Source organism: Microcaecilia unicolor, unplaced genomic scaffold (assembly GCF_901765095.1).
Source record: "Microcaecilia unicolor unplaced genomic scaffold, aMicUni1.1, whole genome shotgun sequence".
Lineage (NCBI taxonomy): Eukaryota > Metazoa > Chordata > Amphibia > Gymnophiona > Siphonopidae > Microcaecilia > Microcaecilia unicolor.
In genome coordinates, this window is record NW_021963906.1 from 14,234 (window position 1) to 37,039 (window position 22,806).

The window sequence follows — 22,806 nt, forward strand, 5'->3', positions numbered from 1 at the left end:
GCTGCAAAAACCACAGAAAGGCGGTATATCAAGTCCCATTTTTTTTTCCCTCTCTAGCTGCAGTTTTTCTTGGCCCTCACTTTTGTTACATGCGTGCCATGCTTTCACTCCCTCGTCTAAATTTGACTCGGCAACTTGTGCAATGGGTTCAGATGCACTGACCCGTCATTGGTTTGAATTTGTATACAATTTTGCACTATGCTCCTTTTAACTATTACTGTCTTCTGCTGGGGCAACACTGGCCTTAAATAATGATCTAATTATGAAATCAAAAGAATCCTATTTACAGCAGGCAAAGTACATGGTGGAAATATCAAATCTAAAATATTTATCATGTACAGTGTCACTCCCTGCACATAACTCTAATTTTCTGGGAGCTGCATGGCATTCTAGATTTGCCCACCTAAATCTGTATTAATTGGTATTAAAAGCAATTAGTATATTTCACATGTATCTGCAAAATATACTGCCCAAGGGATGTTAAATGCTCTTCCACCCACCTGGAGGATTATATACCAATAAAATATAAAATCAGTTCACTGCCTGACAATATTACCAAAATTGTTTTAGATTTAGGGGTTTAAGTTAGGTGTCTAGTGATGAAAATCCGTGCTAAGCTCATACATGTTTTTTTTTTCTCCCATCCTAAATTTGCCTCTCTTTTTTGTTTTAAATTCCTAAATTCAAGAGCATACATTTTGGGCACTCAGCCCTAGTCTGTTTTCAAAGAGGCTAATGTAAGAGTCAAACTTTCAGGAGCTTAAATCCTTTGAATATCAGCCACAATAGAGAGGACCATAGGGACATGACACCAGGAGTTAAGATTACAATCTGTCCTTTCTGCTGGCATTTTCTGTGTCAATTTTAAGGTGGAAACAGGAAGGGGGTGGGAATACCCACAGCATCCACAAGTCAGGCCCTCATTCACTACCAAAAGAAGGGGGAAAACAAGCCAGATCTTGATCCCCAGGTTTGAATTTAAGGTAGAGGCTATCATCCGTTGATTCATGGGCAGAGAGTTTCAAAGTAATGGGACAAAATAGTGCAAAAAGCAGAGTTCCACTTCAGTGGTTAAGATAAAAACCGTGATGGCACAATTCTAAGCCAGTTTTTCTACCTGCAGAAATGAGTTTGGTGTTTTGTTTTTAATGCCTAGTACCCTCCTATACAGGTCAATTGACATACATTCAGTTTAACTCACATTTAATGGAAGTGTTCCCAAAGGCAGGCTTAGGTCAGCGGAGGCAGCAACATGGGTGGTTTTGCATTTTCAAAAATACTATCAGGGAGGCTAGCACATATCTCTGCAGATACTTTTTTTTCAGGGGGCAATAAAGGAAGACTAGCCACTGTAGTTTTGCTTTGATCATTGGTGCAAACTTATCGGACCTGGTTATAGCTCTCTATCTAGATAAAATCCACAAGTTGGCATTGACATAGTCATTTCTAATTTTGCCTATAAATATGTAAACCAAAGCCAGGCTGGGGCTATATCATCTTGAGATTTAGATCCATGAGGATCAAAAAGCTGTCCAAAAATGTCAGAGATTTCAGTAAATTGATAGAAGATCAGGATATCATGAATCTTCTTTTGCACATTTTTGTCCTATTCTACCAAATGTGGGACTCATTTAATAGTGCTTCCGCCTCTCTCGGTTTTATGTTGGCAGTTGTCGCTTCTTTACAGTTCAGAAAGGGCTGCATGTTCTTTGTTTCTCTAGACTTAAAGCTGTTTTCTTCTGGCAGTGAGCTGGATTATTATGATTCTCCGAGTGTGAACTCAAGATGCCAGAAGATTTGTGATCAGTGGGACAACCTGGGGGCTCTGACCCAAAAACGCAGAGAGGCCTTGGAGGTAAGGGAAGCCTTCCTAGCCTAAAGAACCCCAGACTGTCACTATTGTACTGATGTTCACTGTACAATCTTGTCTTACTTCTCAGGTCATTAACCTTGGCCAGTGAAAGAAGGAAAGGAAACTTGGGTTTAAACTCATGTTGTGAAAATCTTTCTCTGTCTTTTCATTTGGAATCTCTCAGAGGACGGAAAAGTTGCTGGAGACTATTGACCAGTTGTATCTGGAGTTTGCTAAGAGAGCTGCACCCTTCAATAACTGGATGGAGGGAGCTATGGAGGACCTACAAGACACGTTCATTGTTCATACCATAGAAGAGATCCAGGTACCCCAGTTTCTTCTGCACAAATTCACCAGGCTCTCCAGAGAGATATGTTCTAGGTCAAGAAATGCTTATTGTCATTGTCTGTTGTATTGGAGGAATGAGAAAATATGACGTAAATTTGTTCATTTAGCATAATATTGCCATTAAACTGTTTTTCTGCTCACTATATTGGGCATACATTAAAGAAGAGTAGAAAATGAGTTGTGCTAAAGGAGCCACTTTCACTGTGAACTTTTGGTAGTGCATTTAAGCATCAGAAGCATTGATAGTGGACCCTCGGGGCCATGGCCCAACCAACTTTCTTTCCCGCCTAGCAACAACCATGTACTTTGGCGAGCAAAAATGGAAGTTGGTTTGTTTGGTCTTCTTGACCAAACAGGAGTTCTGCTGCCCTTGATCAGAAGTGATATGAAAAGTCAGTAGAGTTGTGTAATTAAACATTTCCCTTGGACCAGTTCTGTGCAGCTCTAGTGGCTGTGATGGTCTTGGAGAAAATATAAGTTGAGGCCAAACATCAAATTATCCAAAGAGCTTTTAAGCCCATTCAACTGTGACTGCAGTGAAAAGCTTTGTAACCTCTAAATCAAGCATGAACTGCCACAGTCAGTTTTTGGGTACTTTATAGCAGGTGCCTGTTTATTGTATCCTGGCCATCGTCCATTCAGACACCTGCATTGTCCATCCAAGTTCCCTCCAAAAGTTAAACGTTTCGCTAGTGGTAAGGGAATTGCCTCAACTCAGGTGGAGGAAAAGTTATTCATAGTTGATACGAGTGGACAAAGAGTGGAAAAATGGTACTGGCTGCAACATTTTAGGTTTTGATCATTGGGGCTGTGTGAAGGAGACGTGGAGATTTCATGTTCTTATTCTCTTCTTTCCCATCCAGGGATTGACTACAGCCCATGAGCAGTTCAAAGCCACGTTGCCTGATGCTGACAAGGAGCGACAGGCTATTTTGGGTATCCACAATGAAGTCTCCAAGATTGTCCAGACCTACCACGTGAATATAGCTGGATCCAATCCATATACGACCATCAGCCCTCAGGAAATCAACAACAAATGGGACCATGTGAGGCTCTGCTCCTTCTCACATGCTCACTTTGTGATTCTGTTTTGGGTTTTTTTTCAGAAATTTGGTTCATTGTTTAGAAACATGGAAAAAAGAAATGCAGCTATAAACTGCATTAATGTGCACCAGGTTTATAAAAAAAATTGTTTTCCTTTTAATTAAAAGTAAAACATGCAGAGCTAGTTTCCTACACATGGGTGCTTGTAAAGATCATGTATTTTCCCTTTGCAATAAGTCCTGGGATACAGTCTCAACAGAGATTTGCACGGAAGTTCCAGATGAGTGCTTGTGTACAGCAAGTATTTACCTGATCCTGGAGGGCTTAGAGTCTAACCCCTAGATTAACAAGAAGAGCTAGATCGCTAAACAGGGCAGTTTCCTACACTTTTCAGTACTTCTTGTGCTTTGATCCCAGGTGCGGCAGTTGGTGCCCCGGAGGGACCAGGCTCTGATGGAGGAACACGCTCGCCAGCAGCAGAACGAGCGACTGCGTAAACAGTTTGCCGCCCAGGCCAACGTCATTGGACCATGGATACAGACCAAGATGCAGGTACGGTGATGGCAAAAGTCACAGACATTTATTGCTCTTTTCTTTTCCTTTCCATAATGCAGTAAGGCATGCTTGTCCATTACAGTCTTAAAAGAGATGGTTTGTTTTTTTTTGCTGATAAACATGGTTGCATTTTACAGATCTGCTAATTATTCGTAATTATTCACAGGCTTGTGTACATTTTTTAATTCACTCTTTTCAAAAAAACTACTCTCAAAAATAAAATTGAAGGCTGGACTTCTGATGACTGATTTTGAGATATTTTGTTTTCATACTGTAGAGCCTCCTGTTTTACATAGAAACAGAGAAAAATGTAGGCAAATAAAGACCATATGGCCTGTCCAATCTGCCCTTCCATGCCATCTAGTCTCCCCATCACTCCGCTAGAGATCCTATGTACTTGTCCTGAGCTCTCTTCAATTCAAAACCAGCTCCATGTCTAAATAGCAATTTAGAAAGCTGCTGTTTACACATAGAGATCCACACCCCGCAGAGGTATAATTCGGGCAGGGACTGAGTGGGGAAAAAATCTACGTGTGTATTCTCCTCCATTTCATAAAGAAAACAACTTTGGGGGGGAAAAAACTATGCACGTCAGCTTTTACACCAGCTCAGAGCCACGCGCAGCTTTTTAAAAAATGATTGTCAGCCAGGGCTTTACGTGAAGGATTAAGAAAGTCATTCTGCTTAACCCAGAGCGTTTATTTCTGCCCCAGAATGAAACCAAATAAAAATTGAAGTTGAGTTCTAAAACCTTTTAAGTATTAAAAGTTGTTTCCTGCGTAAATGCATGTTTGAGGTTTCAAAAATTCTAGCCAACAGAAAAGCTTTTTAGATTTTTCGCTTAATATATCCTATATGGATATCTGTAAAGTCTGTCTGTTTCCAGTATGAATTCATTTATGAAACAATGTACTTAAAACAGGTTTTCTAACTCGCATCTTCAATTGTGGCTTCACTACTTAAATACCAGCACTTATGCGAGAAGGTTTGCAAAACAGGGCAGCTTCACTCTTGTTTTGTATTGTGGTTTTGTGGGGTTCTGTGGTGTTTTTGTGGTTTACTGACCATTTCCTTCGGTCTAGATTTTGCAGACCACCGGCCCACTTATTTTTTGGTTACTCCCAGAACTTCCTTTCCATTGACTGGATATTTGCAGGGCTGACGAGGGGGGGGGGCAAAATTCCCCCTGCCCGGGCCTCTAAGGGGGGGTCTGGCACTGGGGCCTCTCTCTCCTGCTCCTGACAGGACCCAGGTGATCGCATCCTGACAGGAACAGGGGAGAGAGAACTCTGGCTGCTGGGCCCCCCTTGGAGGCTGGGAAGGACCCAGAGGAGCAGACACAGCAGGCTGGGGGGGGGGGGGGGGTCCTGCCAGCAGAAGAGATCTTCCTCCAGCACTGCTGTTCTTCACAGTCTGCCGCATTGCCTCCCAAGCAGCTGCTTTTCCCCTCAGGCCGCGCATGCTAGGTTTTGAAACCGAGAGGAGAAACATCCTCAGGGGCAGGCTACACGGCATAGAGAAAAGCAGTGTTGGAAGACTTTCTTCTGTTGGCCAGGGCAATGGGATCCCCACCAGCCAAGGTATTACAGTTGCGGCTGCAGGAGGGTGGCAGCAGCGACAATCCTTGTGGTGGGCATGGGGGCGGTGGCAGTGACAGTGACGATCTTGGGGGGGGGGGCCCAGTGATGGCAGCCCAGGCCCGGCTCAGTCCCTCGGCGGCCCTGGATATTTGCATGAGAAGATTCTCTCTGCCCCATTCTCTGTGGAGTTAGTTTCCTCTGTTTAGTGGAAAGTGGCATCCTGATGTCTGGGAAATTCTCTACACTGTCCTGCATTCTCACAGCAGCAGAAGAAAAGAAAAGCAGACCCACATGATGAAATAAACCAGCAGGAACAGTCCAATGTTTTCCCTGACTGGATTCATGCTAAGCCTCTTGCGCAGCCCTTGGTGGGGTGAAATATGGTCATGTTGGGCAGTTAGAAGTTATATGCTGATTTTATGTAGGTGTTGTATAAATTTTGTTTTATTTCACCTTGTGGGTCTGCTTTTCTTTTCTGCTATTCTGGATCTTGCAGACCGTTTGCCCATGTGCTTTTTAGGACTTTCTCACAACAGCAGCCAGAAGCAAAAGTTGTGGCCGGGAACAGAAACCATAAATAGCCTGGTTTTATAACCGAACACCTACGTGGAGCAATTCAAATATGAGCTTATTTTAAATCTATTTTATAAAAGCAACATAGGCAGCCAATGCCAGATCCAACGGCATACACAAGCCAATGTACAAATTTATATCTCTATGTACTCGCATATTTTATAAAATACATGCATTCATCACAGTTCCACCTCCACTTCACCCAGACTACGTACTCAGGAATTGCCTACATGTGAGTGACTTAAAAGTAGGTGCACTCTTTTTCCGTGTGCCTGCCTTTTACTCACATGTGTGGTTGTGCAATTATATTAAAAAAAAACCTTTTGTGCACATCAAATGAGATTAACATGCACAAAAAGCTTTATGAAAATTACCCCCAAAATAGCGGATTAGAAATTTTGAGTGCATTTGCGCTTTAAAATTTTGTGTTTCTTTGTTTCATACATAAACATATTCTTTTATTCTTTATTTAGATTTGCTGTACCGCCTTAACTGTCTTGCAGAGCAATGCGGTGTACAGACTAGGGGGAGAAATGGAAAGGAACTACAATAATCCGGACAGGAAAGATCACACACAAAGAACCGCATTATTTACAATTTAGAAGTAGAGAGAGGGGGATGGGATGGAATGGGTGGCAGGCAACTTGGTTGGGGGAAGAGGAAGGAACAGGTGACCATGGACCATTGTTATTCTCCTATGCACTACAAGTCTGGTGGAATAGCCAGGTCTTTAGGACCATTTTATATTTCAACTGTTTTTATTGATGATTCAACATTATAAACATTTTAACATTGCCAATACTTCTATTATTGAGCATTATAAGTAATACAGCATATTAACTTGTATACAGCAATAAATTCCATCATCAATAGTTTTATGCATCTTCCCCTGGTCTCTTTGCCTACCCTCCCAAACATGCTCATTAACAGCCAAACGTACATTTAAGGAGGGGGTGTTTTGTTAAATATACATCACAGTCATCTTTTATATTCCCCCCTCCTTCTCCCCTTCCTTCTTCTCTCCCCACCCTCTCCCCCCTGCTATTCATTAATAATTAAATTGTGCTTATGAGTTCAGGTAAGTGTACCATTATTCTATAATATTATCAAAGCTTATTGAGTACAAGACTCCGACCTCTCTGCGTTAAGGTATCCAACACAGGCCCCCAAACTTTAAGGAAGTATTTTTTTCCACGACAGGAGCCTTTTTTAGGACCATTTTAAAATAGGGGTGTGATAAATTATTGAAAAGCATCCAACCTGAAACATATAGGAGATAGATTTATAAAATACCATGAGTAGTAGAAATAGCAGTGAATATTGGTATCTAAAGAAGGGGTTTATTTCTCAGTACCCAACTTCTATTTACACTCTATCTAGGTCTAAATAAACCTCTATTTACAATCCCAAGGAATTATCAGTTATCCTGGCTATATTTTGACAATTCTCTGCATCCTAGGATCTTTTCCCCCAGGCTACATAATGTGTAATTGTGTAATTACAATTTTCTGATCCTTTTCAGCATCAGCTACTGGTAAACATGATGAGATTCATGCAGAGGCTTGCCCTCTAATGTTGCATCTCTATTGGGGTTTGTTGTATAGGAGATTGGTCGCATTTCCATTGAGATGCACGGGACCCTGGAGGACCAGATTAACCACCTGCGACAATACGAAAAGAGCATTGTGAATTATAAACCAAAGATTGACCAGCTTGAAGGAGACCACCAGCAAATCCAGGAAGCACTTATTTTCGACAACAAGCACACCAACTATACCATGGAGGTAAGTACCCCCAAGCCTCTCTGCTGGTGATGTGCTGACCAGGGTTTTGCAGAGAAGCACTGAGGCCCAGGCCAGTGTTAATTACAAGACTCTAGAGTCCCAGAACACCTGTATAATTAAAATAGAGATATAGAAGCAGTTGAGGCAGATTTTTAGCTGTGAAAATATGTGCAAACTTGTTTATAATTAAGAGAAAACTCTGTAGCCAAGTTAATTTCATATTCAGTTAAAAAAAATATGAAGCAAATATTTTTCCCATACAAAGGCCCCTTTTCTGTGTAAGGCCAAATGGCCTTGCTGTACCCCCCCCCCCCCCCCACCCCACCCCCCTCAATTCCCAATAGACCTAGTGCTGTCCTCTGCAGACACCAGTTGTCTTCATACACAAATCCTGTTAGGACTTGGCTTCTCATAATAATAAAAAAATAAAAAAATCCAAGTGCTGTGATGAAGGGGGATTCAAATGTCAGTAGACCCTTTAATAGTACAGAACTGAGCCTTTGAGAGCTAAACATGCAGAATGATGGTGTGAAACATCTCGTAGTGACTTTATACAAATTATATAGGTATATAAGAAGCACTTATTTAGATAATAGCACCTGCTATCCAGATGAGTGCTGTTGACTGAGTTATTCAGAGGCAGTATATCCACACAGTGCTTCTGAAGATCCGTACGTTTTCCTTTAGCAGTATGTAGACAGTGCCGGGGTGAGGCATGGGTGAACCTGGGGCTCTTTGGATCACAAGAAGCTGCAGTGGGATTTGAACCCAGTTCCACAGGTTCTTGGCCCACTGCAATAAGGGTGAAAGGCTGGGGGGGGGGGGGGGGAGGACTAAATTGTAGAGCTGTACCAAATAGCATACTTTACTATTCAGGCAAATATAAATAATGAGCATTGAGCTTTAACATAAATAATAAAAGAAACAACGTGAAATCAGAGATCAAGTGTTTATTTTTAGCTCAGAAGAGCCTGGATTATTTGTATTCAAATTTAAATCGCTATTCAGCCAAATACAAATAATGTATTTGGGGCCAAATTGAATTGACTGTCAATATTTTTTCCTCATCTGCTTTCTTCTGTTCTTTAGGCTTCCAGCTCAGTTAGGGTCTACCTCTACTGACAATGGAGCCGTGAGTCTTCATTTCCAGTTTCCTGGAGTATGTTCTCCTGTTTTTGTAACAATCCTTAACGAAATTTTTGTGACAGGCCTTAGCCAGCTGCCAGAGATCATATTTCCATTCAAAATCTGGCACAAATGCCACCCAGGTATTGCCATTTAGCATCCGCTGGAATTCCCCACTCCCTCTTCCCAGCTGGCCTGGGGAGTGAGAGCTTAGCTTGAGAAACTTGAGTTTTCTGCATAGCAGCATACAGGATTACCAAAGAACTACCCAGATTGCTTACAAGTCTCCCTCTTCTAAATTTTTGATTCTATAGCAGTCTCTGCCTTCCTTCATTTGGCATGTAATAAAACAAATTTAGAGAGAAATTTTTTTTTGCTCAACCCATAATTAAGCTCTGGAATTCATTGCTGGAAGATATGGTAAAAGCAGTTAGTGTAGCTGGGTTTAACAAAGGTTTGAACAAGCTCCAGGAGGAAAAGTCCATAAGCTGCTATTAAGGTAGACTTGGAGAAAACCACTGCTTATTCATGGGAGTCGTGGCATGGAATGCTACTTTTCGGGATCCTGCCAGGTACTTGAGACGTGGATTGTCAACCTTTGAAAGCAGGATACTGGATTGATGGACCTTTTCCTCTGACTCGGTATGCCATTTCTTATGCTGGCCGCTTCTCAACCCAGTCCTCGGTGCATGTTCAGCCAGACAGGTTTTCTGGATTTCCACAATGACTATGCATGAGGTAGATTTTTGCATCCACTGTCGTCTGTGCATTATGGATATTCTGAAAACCTGACTGGCTGGGTGTGCCCCAAAGACTGGGTTGAGAAGCATTGTCTTATGCTATGTGCAACTTGCTATCTATACTTGCACAAGAAATGGAGGAGTAGCCTGTTGGTTAGTGTGGAGACTGGGTTCAATTTCCACTGTGGCTCCTTGTGACCCTGGGCAAGTTATCTAACCCTCCATTGCCCCAGGTACAAAAACTTAGATTGTGAGCCTATAGGGACAGAGAAAGTACCTGCATATAATACAAAGGTAAACCACTTTAGTTGTAGCATAGAAAGGCAGTATATCAAATCTGACTTTTATACCCTTTTACTAGATGGTGAAGTGGTGCAGTAATCATTTACAGAAGGCCAAGAACCAGGGAAGGGAGGGTTCAAATCTCCGTGATAATCCTTGTGATCTTTAGACAAGTTGCTGAACCCTCCACTGCAAGTACAGAGAAGGGCGATGAAAATGATAAAGGGGATGAGACGACTTCCCTATAAGGAAAGGCTAAAGTGGCTAGGGCTCTTCAGCTTGGAGGGAAGACGGCTAAGGGGAGATATGATAGAGGTCTACTAATAATGAATGGATTGGAACAGGTAGATGTGAATCGCTTGTTTACTCTTTCCAAAAATACTAGGACTAGGGGGCATGCAATGAAGCTACAAAGTAGTAAATTTTAAAACGAATCGGAGAAAGTACTTCTTCACTCAGCGTGTAATTAAACTCTGGAATTTGTTGCCAGAGAATGTACTAAAAGCAGTTAGTGGGGTTTAAAAAAGGTTTGGATAGCTTCCTAAAAGAAAAGTCCATAAGCCATTATTAACTACTACTAGTTATCATTTCTAAAGCACTACTAGACGTATGCAGCGCTGTACACTTGAACATGAAGAGACAGTCCCTGCTCGACAGACAATTAGGAAATAAGGGAATATTAAAGTGAGGATGATAAAATAAGTGAATATGGGTTAGGAGTTAAAAGCAGCATCAAAAAGGTGGGCTTTTAGCTTAGATTTGAAGACGGCCAGAGATGGAGCTTGATGTACCGGTTCAGAAAGTCTATTCCAGGCATATGGTGCATCAAGATAAAAGGAACGGAGCCTGCAGTTAGCGGTGGAGGAGAAGGGTACAGATAAGAGAGATTTACCCAGTGAATGGCGTTCCTGGGGAGGAGTGTAGGGATAGATGAGAGTGGAGAGGTACTGAGGAGCTGCAGGGTGAATGCACTTATAAGTCAATAAGAGGAGTTTGAATTGTATGCGGAAACGGATAGGAAGCTAGTGAAGTGATTTGAGGAGAGGGCTAATATGAGCATAACTATACTGGTGGAATATTAGTGCAGCAGAATTTTGAACAGATTGAAGAGGAGAGAGATGGCTAAGTGGGAGACCTGTGAGAAGCAAGTTGCAATAGTCTAAGCGGGAGGTGATAAGAGTGTGGATGAGGGTTCTGGTACTGTGCTCAGAAAGGAAAGGGCAAATTTTGGTGATATTATACAGAAAGAAATGACAGGTTTTAGCAGTCTGCTGAATATGTGCAGAGAAGGAGAGGGAGGAGTCGAAGATGACCCCAAGGTTACGAGCTGATGAGACAGGAAGGATGAGAGTGTTATCCACAGAAATAGAGAATGGGGGAAGAGGAGAGGTTGGTTTAGGTGGAAAGATAAGAAGCTCAGTCTTGGTCATGTTTAGTTTCAGATGGCGCTGAGACATCCAGGCAGCAATATCAGACAGGCAGGCTGATACTTTGGCCTGGATTTCGGCTGAGATTTCTGGTGTGGAGAGGTAGATCTGGAAGTCATCAGCATAAATATGATACTGAAAACCATGGGATGAGATCAGAGTGCCAAGGGAAGAAGTATAGATGGAGAAAAGAAGAGGTCCCAGGACAGATCCCTGAGGTACACCAACTGACAGTGGAATAGAAGTAGAGGAGGATCCACTAGAGTATATACTAAAGGTATGCTGGGAGAGATAAGAAGAAAACCAGGAAAGAACAGAGCCCTGAAATCCAAGTGAGGACAGCATATCAAGGAGTAGGCTGTGATCAACAAGTGTCAAAAGCAGCAGATAGATCAAGAAGGACGTGGATAGAATAGAGACCTTTGGATCTGGCCAGGAACAGATCATTGGAGACTTTAGCAAGCGCTGTTTCAGTTGAATGAAAGGGGGCAAAAGCCAGATTGAAGTGGATCAAGAATAGCTTGAGATGAAAGAAAGTCAAGGCATCAGCGGTGAACAGCACATTCAAGTATCTTAGATAAGAAAGGGAGGAAACGTAAAAAGAATTGAAGCGGTGCAAAGAAAAGCTACGAGAATGGTTATGGGATTTGCATTACAAGACGTATGAGGAGAGACTTGCTGACCTGAACATGTATACTCTGGAGGAAAGGAGAAACAGGGGTGATATGATACAGACGTTCAAATATTTGAAAGGTATTAATCCGCAAACGAACCTTTTCCGGAGATGCGAAGGCGGTAGAACGAGAGGACATGAAATGAGATTGAAGGGGGGCAGACTCAAGAAAAATGTCAGGAAGTCTTTTTTCACAGAGAGAGTAGTGGATGCTTGGAGAACTCTTTTATTAAAAAAGAAACGCAAAGCCATACAGAAACATATAACCCCAAACCAAATATATACAAACAAGTCCCCCACCTTAAATCCACCTATCTACCTATATACACTGTCAACCCCCACCCATCCTAAAATGAAATTAAATGAACATAAAATTCAAATAAAACTCGAAGCCAATTCAAAATAAACTGTCCAACCCCTCTATGGAGGTTTCAAGTGCACATGCCTCCACCAAACATTGGTTCTTGCTATCCCCTCCGCCACCCGTTCCCACTGGGCTACCCCCTGGACCGCCCGAACCACCTCCCAACTAACGCTGTCGGCTGATCGGTAGTCCTGGTGCAAGGAGACCCCACACCGAGCCATCCAGAGGCTAAACCGGAGTATCACCGAGATGAGGAACTCCGTCACCGGATCTAACCACCCACCTCCCCCCTGCCGCCCGTAAACCCAATCTGCATATGAATATGAGTTAAAACTCGGGATGTGTAATAATGCTGCTACCCTGCCACATACCATTCGTGTAAAAGGGCATTCCCGTAAAAAATGTTCCATCGTTTCCTCCCTCCCCACGCACTCCCCCCTTGGGCAATCCCGTTCCTGCACATTCCTGTAGTTAATATTCCCTCTGACATACAATTTCCCGTGAAAAGACAGCCAAGCAATGTCTCTGTATTTCGGCGGGATCCTCCGTGAGGCCACCAACCGCAAGCCCTGCCTCAGCACTGGACCAGGTGCATCCTTCAGTACCAGGGGCGATGAGAATGTTTGGGACCTCACCCGTTCCACCCATACCTCCCTCCTCCCTGTCTTTATTTCCTCTGCCAAAATTCCCCAAACTCGTACCAGCCGAACTAAGGGCCTATAGTACCCAACCTGATCCGGAGCCCCCTTCCTTACCACCCGCACCCTCCTTCCCAACTTCCACGGGAGCCAGAATCTCTCCCACCAAGACAGAACGCTACCTGCCCATCCTGGCGGATCTCTGTCCAGTGCCCGTCCCAGGTTAAACTGAATAAACAGGGAGCTAAAGAAAAGTACAGGGTTTACCATCCCTACTCCCCCCTCTTCCCGGGCCAAGTATGTGATGTTACGCTTCACCGGGTTCAGCCGATTCCCCCACAACATCTGAAAAAAAACACTATATAGGGTGGTATAACAATGCACTGGCAACAAACAAATATAACTGATAAACAAAAACATAGGCACCAGGTGAGATTTAATCAGCTGAACCCGGTCAGTCATGGACATCCTCCACCCTTTCCATCTGTCAACCTTTTCCTTAGCTCCCTGTATGCACCGCTGCCAATTAAAGGTTGCATAATCCCCCTGTTCAAAATATACCCCTAATACCCGCAGTCTGCTAATGGCCTCCGGAAACTCCCCTCCCAAATCAAAAGAGCCCCCTGGAGGACCCACCCACAGACTCTGACTTTTCTGGAAGTTTATCAAAGCCCCTGTAGCCTGTGAGTACCCAGAAATGACCCCTTTCAATTTCTCCCCCTCTGTTGTGTCCGCCACCCACACCGTGACATCATCAGCGTAAGCCACCACCCTTAATTGAGACCCTGTACACACCTCCACCCCCCGAAGTCCCTCCTTCCCTCCCTGCTCTAACCGCCTAACAAAGGGATCAATTGCAAAAGCATAAAGTACCGGGCTTAAAGGACATCCCTGCCGCACCCCTGCTGTCACCCCGAACCTATTCCCTTTCCAACCGTTCACCAGGGGAAAACACCGTGCCTTCGTGTACAATAAACGTAATTGAGCCACCCATTCCCTAGGAAACCCATAGTGCTCTAAAACCTGCCAAAGAAACGCCCACTGTACCCTGTCAAAAGCCTTATCCTGATCTAATGCCACCATTAGTCTTCCTTCCCCCCGACTATGTTCCACCCCTTCCCTTACCCCAGCCGCTGCCTCCAGAACCCCCCTCCCCTTAATCCCACAGGCCTGTGAACTTGCCAACACCCCCCCCACCACCTCCTTCATCCTATTCAGAAGCATATGCGCGAATATCTTCCGATCACCATTGAGCAGGGCAATCGGACGCCAGTTGGCCAAGGACTCTGGATCTTTTCCCTTACTCAGAAGAATCAACGCTGCCTCGGTCAGGGATTGGGGTAAAACCCCCTGCTGACGTGCAGCCTCCCAGACTTGCAGCAGGATTGGGGCCAGAAGGTGCTTAAATGCCTGATAGTACTCTGTTGTGAGTCCATCTGGCCCTGGTGCTGTCTTCCTCCTTAAGGCCCCAATGGCCTCTTCTACCTCCCCCAGCGACCAGGGGCGCAACAGGGCCTGAAGAGACGGGCCCCCCCCTCCCACCCCCGGTGTCCCCGCAATATAGTGACCCATCACTTCCTTATCCACTTGCTTATCTGAAAAAAATCGTGCAAAGTGCTCTTCCACCACCTTTAGAATCCCCTCCTTCGACACCTGAACTACCCCTCCCATGTCCCTTAAACCCCCCACAATCCTATGCTCCCTCCGCTCCTTGCAACACATAAATGGGTCTGGGCTGACCAATTTCCCAAAGTCCCGTTCATAGACCAAGGAGGCATATCGATCATACTGGACCTTTTCAAGTTGCTCCTGCAAATCCAGAATATCCTCCTTTCTCCCTCCATTGGAGAGTAGATAGTCCCTTCGTTTCTTAATGGCAGTCCCCAGCCGAGTTCTCTCCCTTCCTTCTCTCCGAGCTTGACGGGTGAAAAAAAACCTCGTCCGCCTCTTCACTAACTCCCACCACTCTCCAATGGAGGGAAAAATACCCTGGATCGAAAGCTGGTCACTCAAAAAGGCCCGATATTCCTCCTTGACCTTCTCATCGGTAACCCATTTAAGGTTAAGCCGCCATAACCCCCTCCCCGGCCTATGCCCCGCCCAACCTCCCACCTCCACCAACACCAGTTTATGGTCCGAGAAGTCCACGTCCACCAACCTGGGCCCCCGAACGCATGCCCCTTCCCGGACCAAAAATCTGTCTATCCTGCTCCTACACTGTCCCCGTGCAAATGTGAAACCCTCCACCTCTGGTGAAAATTCAAGGTGCACATCTACCAACCCTGCCCCTTTCATTATCCCAGCTAGCCGTATCCCATCATACCTCACCTGCGCTGCCCTTCCTCCACTATCCTGTTTCCTCAAAATGGTGTTAAAATCCCCCCCCCAAACCACCTGACGTGCCGTGTATAAATAAGGTTTAATTTTACCAAATAACCGTGAACGTTCCCTCTTACTTTGTGGCCCATAAACATTAATAATCCGGGAAGCCACCCCGTGCCACAAAACATCCACCACCAAACACCTCCCTACTCCTAATTCCATCACCCTTTGAATCTGTACCTTATGTGTTTTAAATAATATCCCTACCCCCCCATACCTGTCCCCTGCCAAGCCCCAAACCGAAGGCCCCCATCTCCAGGCCCTCCTCGCACGCCTGATTGCCTCCATAGTTTGCAAGCGTGTCTCCTGGATTAGGAAACAGTCTGCCTGGATCGTGGAGAGGCCCTCAAAGGCCAAACATTGCGCCCTCTGGGAGGCCACACTCGCCACATTCAGAGTGGCAAATAATAATATAATACCTGCCATTATGTAGGGAAAGATGACTGTCTCCCAACCTCTTCCTGCTGAACTGCTTCCTTCACATCACCCCTACCTAGAGCCCAGACCCCTTCTTCAACCACTTCTTCCTCCGCCCAATCCCTAACCCCGGCTTCAAAACCTCCCTCCTTCCCACCCCCTCCCCCCCGCCCTTCTTCCTTCCCTTCTTCTTCTTAGACTCATCCAACCCCCCCTCCTCTTCAGACAAAGACAAACCCCCCCGCCCGCCTTCCTCTATTTGCCCCCCCTCCCCCCTCTGATCCCCTCCCACCCCCTGAACCTTCCCCCTCTCACTCCCGTGATCCTTCCCCTGTAGAGCTCGAATTCTATCCGATCGCCTCATAAGCTTCTCCCCCTCTCCTGCCCCCCCTCTTCCCCCCTCCCCGTCCAACCCGCCCCCACCCTCCACACTAATCTCCATCCTCCTAACCTTCCCCCCCTTCTTCTTACGCTTACCCCCCTCTCCCTCCACCCCCTCTAATTTCCTCTTTCCTTCCTCCCCTCCCCCCACAACCCCACTGACCCCTTCCCCTTCTTCTTCCACCACCTCCTCTTCCTCTGCCAAAACCTGAAACCGGTTTCCTGTCTCCCTCTCTTGCCGAGCCCCCTCTCCTGACCCCCCTGAAATCCCTCTACCCTTCCCCTTCACCCCCTTCTGCTTCTTGGGGACCTGGGCCCATTCATCTACCCCTTCCAGCCCTTGCCCCTGTTTCCTCACCTGTGCTGCTGCCTCTGGAACCCCCACCTCCACAACCTCCCTCTGTGCCCCCCTTGCCCCCTGATCCCGACCCTGAACCCCCCCTCCCCCCACCCCCTCCTCCTGCACCTCCTCTTCCCTCCCCCCATTATGTGACGCCCTAGGGCAGTCCCGGAAGGCATGCCCCAGACCACCACAAAGATTGCACCTGATCGAAGAACACTCTTCGGTGGGATGATCTTTCGATCCGCACTTAGCACATTGCTGTACTGGGCAGGACATGCTAAAATGGCGGAAAGACCCACACCGAAAACATTGTCTTGGCTGTCCCTTGTAAAAACACAGGATTCTGTCCCTTCCAATAAAAGCCGCTGAAGGAATGTGTTGTACTACCTGCCCTACCTGGTGAAGTTTAACCAAAGCCCCCCACCCCCCCGCCCAGACTCTACTGGGATCCGGGAGCTTGGTCAATGGAGTCCTCAACTCGGCATACCTGTGCAGCCAAAAGGCCAAGTCTGCCCCTGAGATGGACTCGTTACGGACTAGCAGAGTCACCTGCACCAGATCTGGCCGACTGATGGGAACTACCCTATAATATTTCCAATCCCCCCTTCCTCTTACCCCCTCATACTTTTCCCAGAAGACCTCCATGCCTCTCTGGGTCAGAAAACTGACATCGTATTCTGGGAGATTAACTGGATGAATACAGGCATAGAGGTCTTCTGGGACAAACCCTAACCCCAAAACTAGTTTCAACACTGCATCACGTGAAGGCATTCCCCCCTCCCCCACCCACTTGATTTGGACCACATTCCTTCTCTTGGGCGGTTGCCCATAACCCCTACCTCCCCTGAACCCAGCATCTGTGTCATTACTAAAGGAAAACTGCCCCTTCCCTCTTCCTCCTTCCCTATTAACCACATCTGCAAAGGAGGGCTGACCCTGCCTCCACTGACTTCCCCTCCTCCCTGAGCTTATCCCTTCCTTGCCTGAAGATCCCTTCCCCCCCACCTGCTGATCCTGCCCACCCCCTTTACCTTCCCTTACCATCTCCCCATCAACCCCCTCCCCCCTTCCACAAACTGGAACAGCAACCCGTTCACCAACCTTTTCACCAACAGAACAGTTCCCCAAACCCTCTGCCCCTTCCCCCTTACCCCCCTCCCTCACATCACAAATCAACATATCCTGAACATCATCCCCTCCCCCTCCCCCCTGCCCACAGTCAGTGCCCAGAGAACTGAGCCTCCTGGAATCTATAACCAGTTCTGAACAGTCCTTAGCTTTCACAATGCTTCCCTGGGAGTGAGCTCCCTCTGCCTGGGCTGCAGGTCCCCCAGCAATATCTTCTGTCAGAGAGACTGCTGATACACTCTGAGGAGAGCTCTGTTCTCCCTGCACCAGCAGGTCCCGCGTGAGGCTGCTTACAGTTTTTACAGAGCCAGAGTTCATCTCATCTTCCCTTCTGTGCTGGGGATTCCCTGAGCCTGGTTGTACTGCTGAATCCACCACTTGTGGCTGTAAACCTGGTGCCTCAATCAGGGAGCTAACTAAGCTCACCTGTGTCTGCAGCCCTAAGACCTGCTGTTCATTAGTGTCCACACTCCCAATGTCAGTATGCTTTCCAGCTTGCTTTCCAGTGTTCACCTTCCCTGTCAAACTGTTGCCTGCATCAGTGTTGGGTAGTGCAGGCACTTTTTGTGAAATAACACAAAACCCCAAGTCACCGTCCTCAGTTTCAAAGACAGCAGAATGTGTAGGCTGACTGAGTTCCAACTCCATTGTGTTTTCAGCCATAGTCTCTGCAGCACCACCTGAGGTCTCTTCAACTCCTTCCCTCTCTTCCCTGGCAGCTGCCTCTAAGGTAAGGTTTGCAGGGTTCTGAGTTGCTAGATTCTTCATAAATTGTAAAGTGTCTTGACTGCTTGTCCCCACCACATTATCTACTGCAACCTGGTGTTTTGTAAAACAATCCTTAGATACCAACTCTCCTGTTTCCTCTGGCTGATTCTGGTTTGGCACTGTCCTGGGTTGAAATCTTTCCCTGGTAATATAGAGTTCCCTTAAAGGGTTATCAGAGCCCTTCTTCAGGGAGTCCAACACCTTTCTTTTCAGGCAAAGCTGCTTTCTTAAACGAGCTTCTTCCTTTCCATACAGACTCTTCTGTGTTGCTGGGGCCAACTTCTGCAGGGTTCTAGCCCTGTTTAGTTTTTTCCCCAGCACTTCCACCTCCTTCCCCAGGGCTTCAATCCTCCTCACCCTGTCCACGATACCTCTGGCTGAAGAATCAGGGCTGCTGCTTCCCAGCTGCCCTACCCCCTCCTCCTCCTCTTCCTCAGACCACTCATCCTCACTGTACAACGGGTCCAGCACCGGCTGAAGCTGCTGACCCTCTTCCATCCTCTGTTCTGCCACTTTCTGGGCCTGCGGGACTCTCACCCTCTGCCTCCCCCTCCCATGCTCTTCGTGCTCCTTACCCGGTAACCGCTGGGTCATGGGAGGGGTGCTGGGTCCACTGTCCCCCCTGGACCTCGAGGCTCCACGGTCCAGGGGACTCCGCTCTCTTCTCCCAGGGGCCAGGCTCGGCTGAGAGCTGCTTCTCCGTCTCTCCTGGTAGCTGGGCCCGGCCGTTTCCCGAGCCGGGCCCTGCCCTGAGGAGTGCTCCCCAGAGCCCTGCCTCATGGCTGGGAAGGGAGCTAGGCCTTGCTCCCCTCCCTTCCTCTAACCACAGAGCCTCCTGTAGTATGTCCTTCTCCTTCAGTGTCTAGCTACACACTGACTTGGAATGCCCTCCCGCGGGAGGTGGTGGAAATGAAAACGGTAACGGAATTCAAACATGCGTGGGATAAACATAAAGGAATCCTGTTCAGAAGGAATGGATCCTAAGGAGCTTAGCCGAGATTGGGTGGCAGAGCCGGTGGCGGGAGGCGGGGATGGTGCTGGGCAGACTTATACGGTCTGTGCCAGAACTGGTGGTGGGAGGCGGGGCTGGTGGTTGGGAGGCAGGGATAGTGCTGGGCAGACTTATACGGTCTGTGCCCTGAAAAGGACAGGTACAAATCAAGGTAAGGTATACACAAAAAGTAGCACATATGAGTTTATCTTGTTGGGCAGACTGGATGGACCGTGCAGGTCTTTTTCTGCCGTCATCTACTATGTTACTATGAGATGGGGCGATAGTTGGAAGGACTTGGGGAAAAGCCACTGCTTCTTTCTAGGATAAGCAGCATAAAATGTATTGTACTGTTTTAGGATCTTGCCAGGTACTTGTAACCTGGATTGGCCACTGTTGGAAACAGGATACTGGGCTTGATGGACCTTCGGTCTGTCCAGTATGGCAATACTTATGTAATAATGGATGTGGAAATGGTGAGTAAATTAAACCAAAGGTGGAACTAAACTATTTAAAAAAACAATTCTGGCATAAGGAGGTGAATGGATTGCAAGGGCTTGTTTTGTTCTGAGGATATGCTGGGTTTCATGTATATAGAACCAGGAAATTTCATTTTTCATGTTTACAGACAACCTTGTCCTCCAAAAAAGCATCAGGGATTTTAAGAAGAATCCTTATTCTGCAAACAAGTCTGAACACCAAGTTTTACAGGATGGTTCTCATTCCTATCCTAAGATCCCCCTCATATTATGAACTATACCCCTGGTGTGTGATGTCAAGCACCCTCTTCAAGTTTAATCCAGCCTTTAAAAGAGCAAAGACCCTTGTGCAAGGGGTTGTGTTATTTCAACGTGTCCAAATGGGGTTTAGAAAGTTGGGGCTAATTAATCAAAACTGGGTGCTTCGATGTAACTTCAGTTATGTTAACCTATGCAGTTTACATCAGTAATCAAAGCAAATTCCACACAGGCTTTTGCTGTGATTATTGCCCCTGTAAAATTTACCTACGAAGATGGCACCTGTTCCAAAACTATCTGCTCCGGGTCACATTCCTGCAATCTGCACAGAAGCTGGGAAATAGAGCCTACTTTGGGTAAAAGTGCTTTAGCCTTGTAGCTGCCTTTGAGTAATCTCCTTCCTTGATTATATTACTCGCTTTGATCCTCGTTATCAAGGGAGAAATTGCATGCACTTTACAACAAGTTCTTCTCTTGTTTTAGCATATTCGGGTAGGCTGGGAGCAGCTACTCACGACAACAGCCAGAACCATCAACGAGATAGAAAACCAGGTTTTAACCCGGGACGCCAAAGGCATTAGCCAGGAGCAGATGAACGAATTCCGGGCCTCCTTCAACCATTTTGACAGGGTAAGTGTTGCTCCCTGCTATTCTCTTCACAGTGAAAACAAAAATCCTTAGCACAAGGGAAAGTGAAAGACTGAAATTTCTAGCTAGTGGCTTCTACCTCACTTAAGGATGTTGAAGGGCAGGATCTCCCAACCTGAATATATTCTAAGAAATGGAACAGCAAAATGGTTAGCCTAACTTTAATTTTAATGGTTGACAATATCTGTATCTGAAAGAAAAGTTACATACCCACAGATATGTTAAGTTCTTTCCCCATTCTTAAGAGTCTCGCAGGACACAAAACAAATTAGTATCATAAGAAAATATATATGGAGAGAACACTGCTTATAAGATCACTTTCTATACTGTATATCTGCAGAGGGCTGGCCCATGGAGTTTATAACTCAAGGAGTAGCCATAGAGACATCTTTGGACCAGGGATTTCTCAGCACCCATCCACTACAGCTCCTTGTGACTTTGGGCAAGTCACTTAACCCTTCATTGCCCCAGGTACAAAATAAGTACCTTTCTAAACCGCTTTGATTGTAACCAGGCCCCCCCCCCCCCCGCTGCTTCTTCCGCTCCCCACCCACTGCCATCATAAATACCTTGGCTGGCGGGGGTCCCCATCTCCCGCCAGCTGAAGCCTTCATCCAGCGCCAGTCTCCAGCACCGCTGTGTTGCCTGCCCTGCTGTCTGTTCCCCTCACATCCAGCACACTCGAGCATGCCGGATGTGAGGGGAAGAGAGAGCAGGGAAGGCAACACGCCTTGGCACCGGAGACCGGCACTGGATGAAAGCTTCAGTTGGCGGGGTTGGGAACCCCTGCCAGCAAAACCAGAGACCCAGAGGAAATTTTGGGGGGCCCAGACCCCCGTGGCACCATGTAGCTACGCCACTGATTCTAACCACAGAAAGGCGGTATATCACATCCTATCCCCTTTTGCTTGAGGGATGCTAACGGGTCTGAAAATTAAGGTGGCTTTTGGGCCATGAGTATGCAAATATATTTCATCAATATTCATGGTGGACATCTGAAAGCTGGGCCTGTTTGCATCCTTTGAGAACCAGTATTGAGAATCTGCCACAGGCAATATACTCAGCCCTTTTCTGAATGACTGCCAGGATCCACGTACCTGGTTATAGTAGCGAAGGGAAGCAGTTAGAAGTCTGTCACAGTACGTGTGCAGTAGCAGGAGGTTCACAGAAGGCTATTTTGTTGAAGTAGACCACGGCTCATGATGTTTCCAGCATACTGCTTCAGGGGAAACCCAAGGGAGCCGTTGATGTGCCACAGAAGCCCATTAGAGCAACTGTCATGGTCATTTCAATCTACCTTGATATCTCATCCCCTTCCATTACTAGACTGATGCAAGCTATTTTAAGGAAAACATTAGAACTCAAATTCCTATCTTTTATTGTATAATTAAAGGAGCAACAGAAACCTAATTCACATTTGCATCACAATAGAGTTTGTTGCATGATTCTGACATAGACCTGGAGAAAGGGGGTGGGGGAGACTTCTTTCTTGAAGAATCACTGCATAGATATAGTAGAAGAATGCCCCTTATTTGCTTCCACTGAATGCGGAAAAGCAAATGAAGAATTAGCACCACAATCTCCTTCATCCCACTAAGTGAAGGAAAAAGAAACTGAGGTATGCTGTTTCATGGGTGAAATATTTTGAGTTTATTTGGATTTATTTACCACCTTTTTGAAGGCATTCACTCAAGGCAGCGTACAGCAAGAATAAGTCAAACATAAGTAACAGACAATTACAGCAGTAAACATTTTCAAACAACAATACAAAGTATGGCATAGTATACTACATTACAATGCCAACACAACACATAATGAAACATTTTAATAGACAGTATAGGGTGTAAGCAAAGATGGAAAATATAGATAAGATAGAGAACAGGAGTAAGAAAATAAGGGAATAGTTTAAAGAAAGTTGCTTGAACATTATCTTAGCTAGGGTAAGAGTGGATAAACATGTCCTGTTATATAGTATGTGCAGCTGGTGTCATTTATTTCTTCCGTTAAAGGCCTGGTTGAAGAGAAA

At 46.0% G+C, this 22,806-nt stretch overlaps 1 protein-coding gene across 1 annotated transcript in view; it reads left to right on the plus strand.

The window, feature by feature from the left end:
- Window positions 1-1,721: 1,721 nt before the first annotated feature.
- The window catches only part of LOC115459704 (alpha-actinin-1-like), a gene marked incomplete at its 5' end in the record, with an annotated part of 28,895 nt that continues 7,810 nt past the window's right edge, over window positions 1,722-22,806 (plus strand). Inside the window, 6 exons of the mRNA XM_030189507.1 lie at window positions 1,722-1,855; window positions 2,037-2,177; window positions 3,064-3,246; window positions 3,662-3,796; window positions 7,557-7,736; window positions 20,616-20,762. Coding sequence (XP_030045367.1) covers window positions 1,722-1,855; window positions 2,037-2,177; window positions 3,064-3,246; window positions 3,662-3,796; window positions 7,557-7,736; window positions 20,616-20,762 — 920 coding nt within the window. The remainder of the gene's footprint in view (window positions 1,856-2,036; window positions 2,178-3,063; window positions 3,247-3,661; window positions 3,797-7,556; window positions 7,737-20,615; window positions 20,763-22,806) is intronic.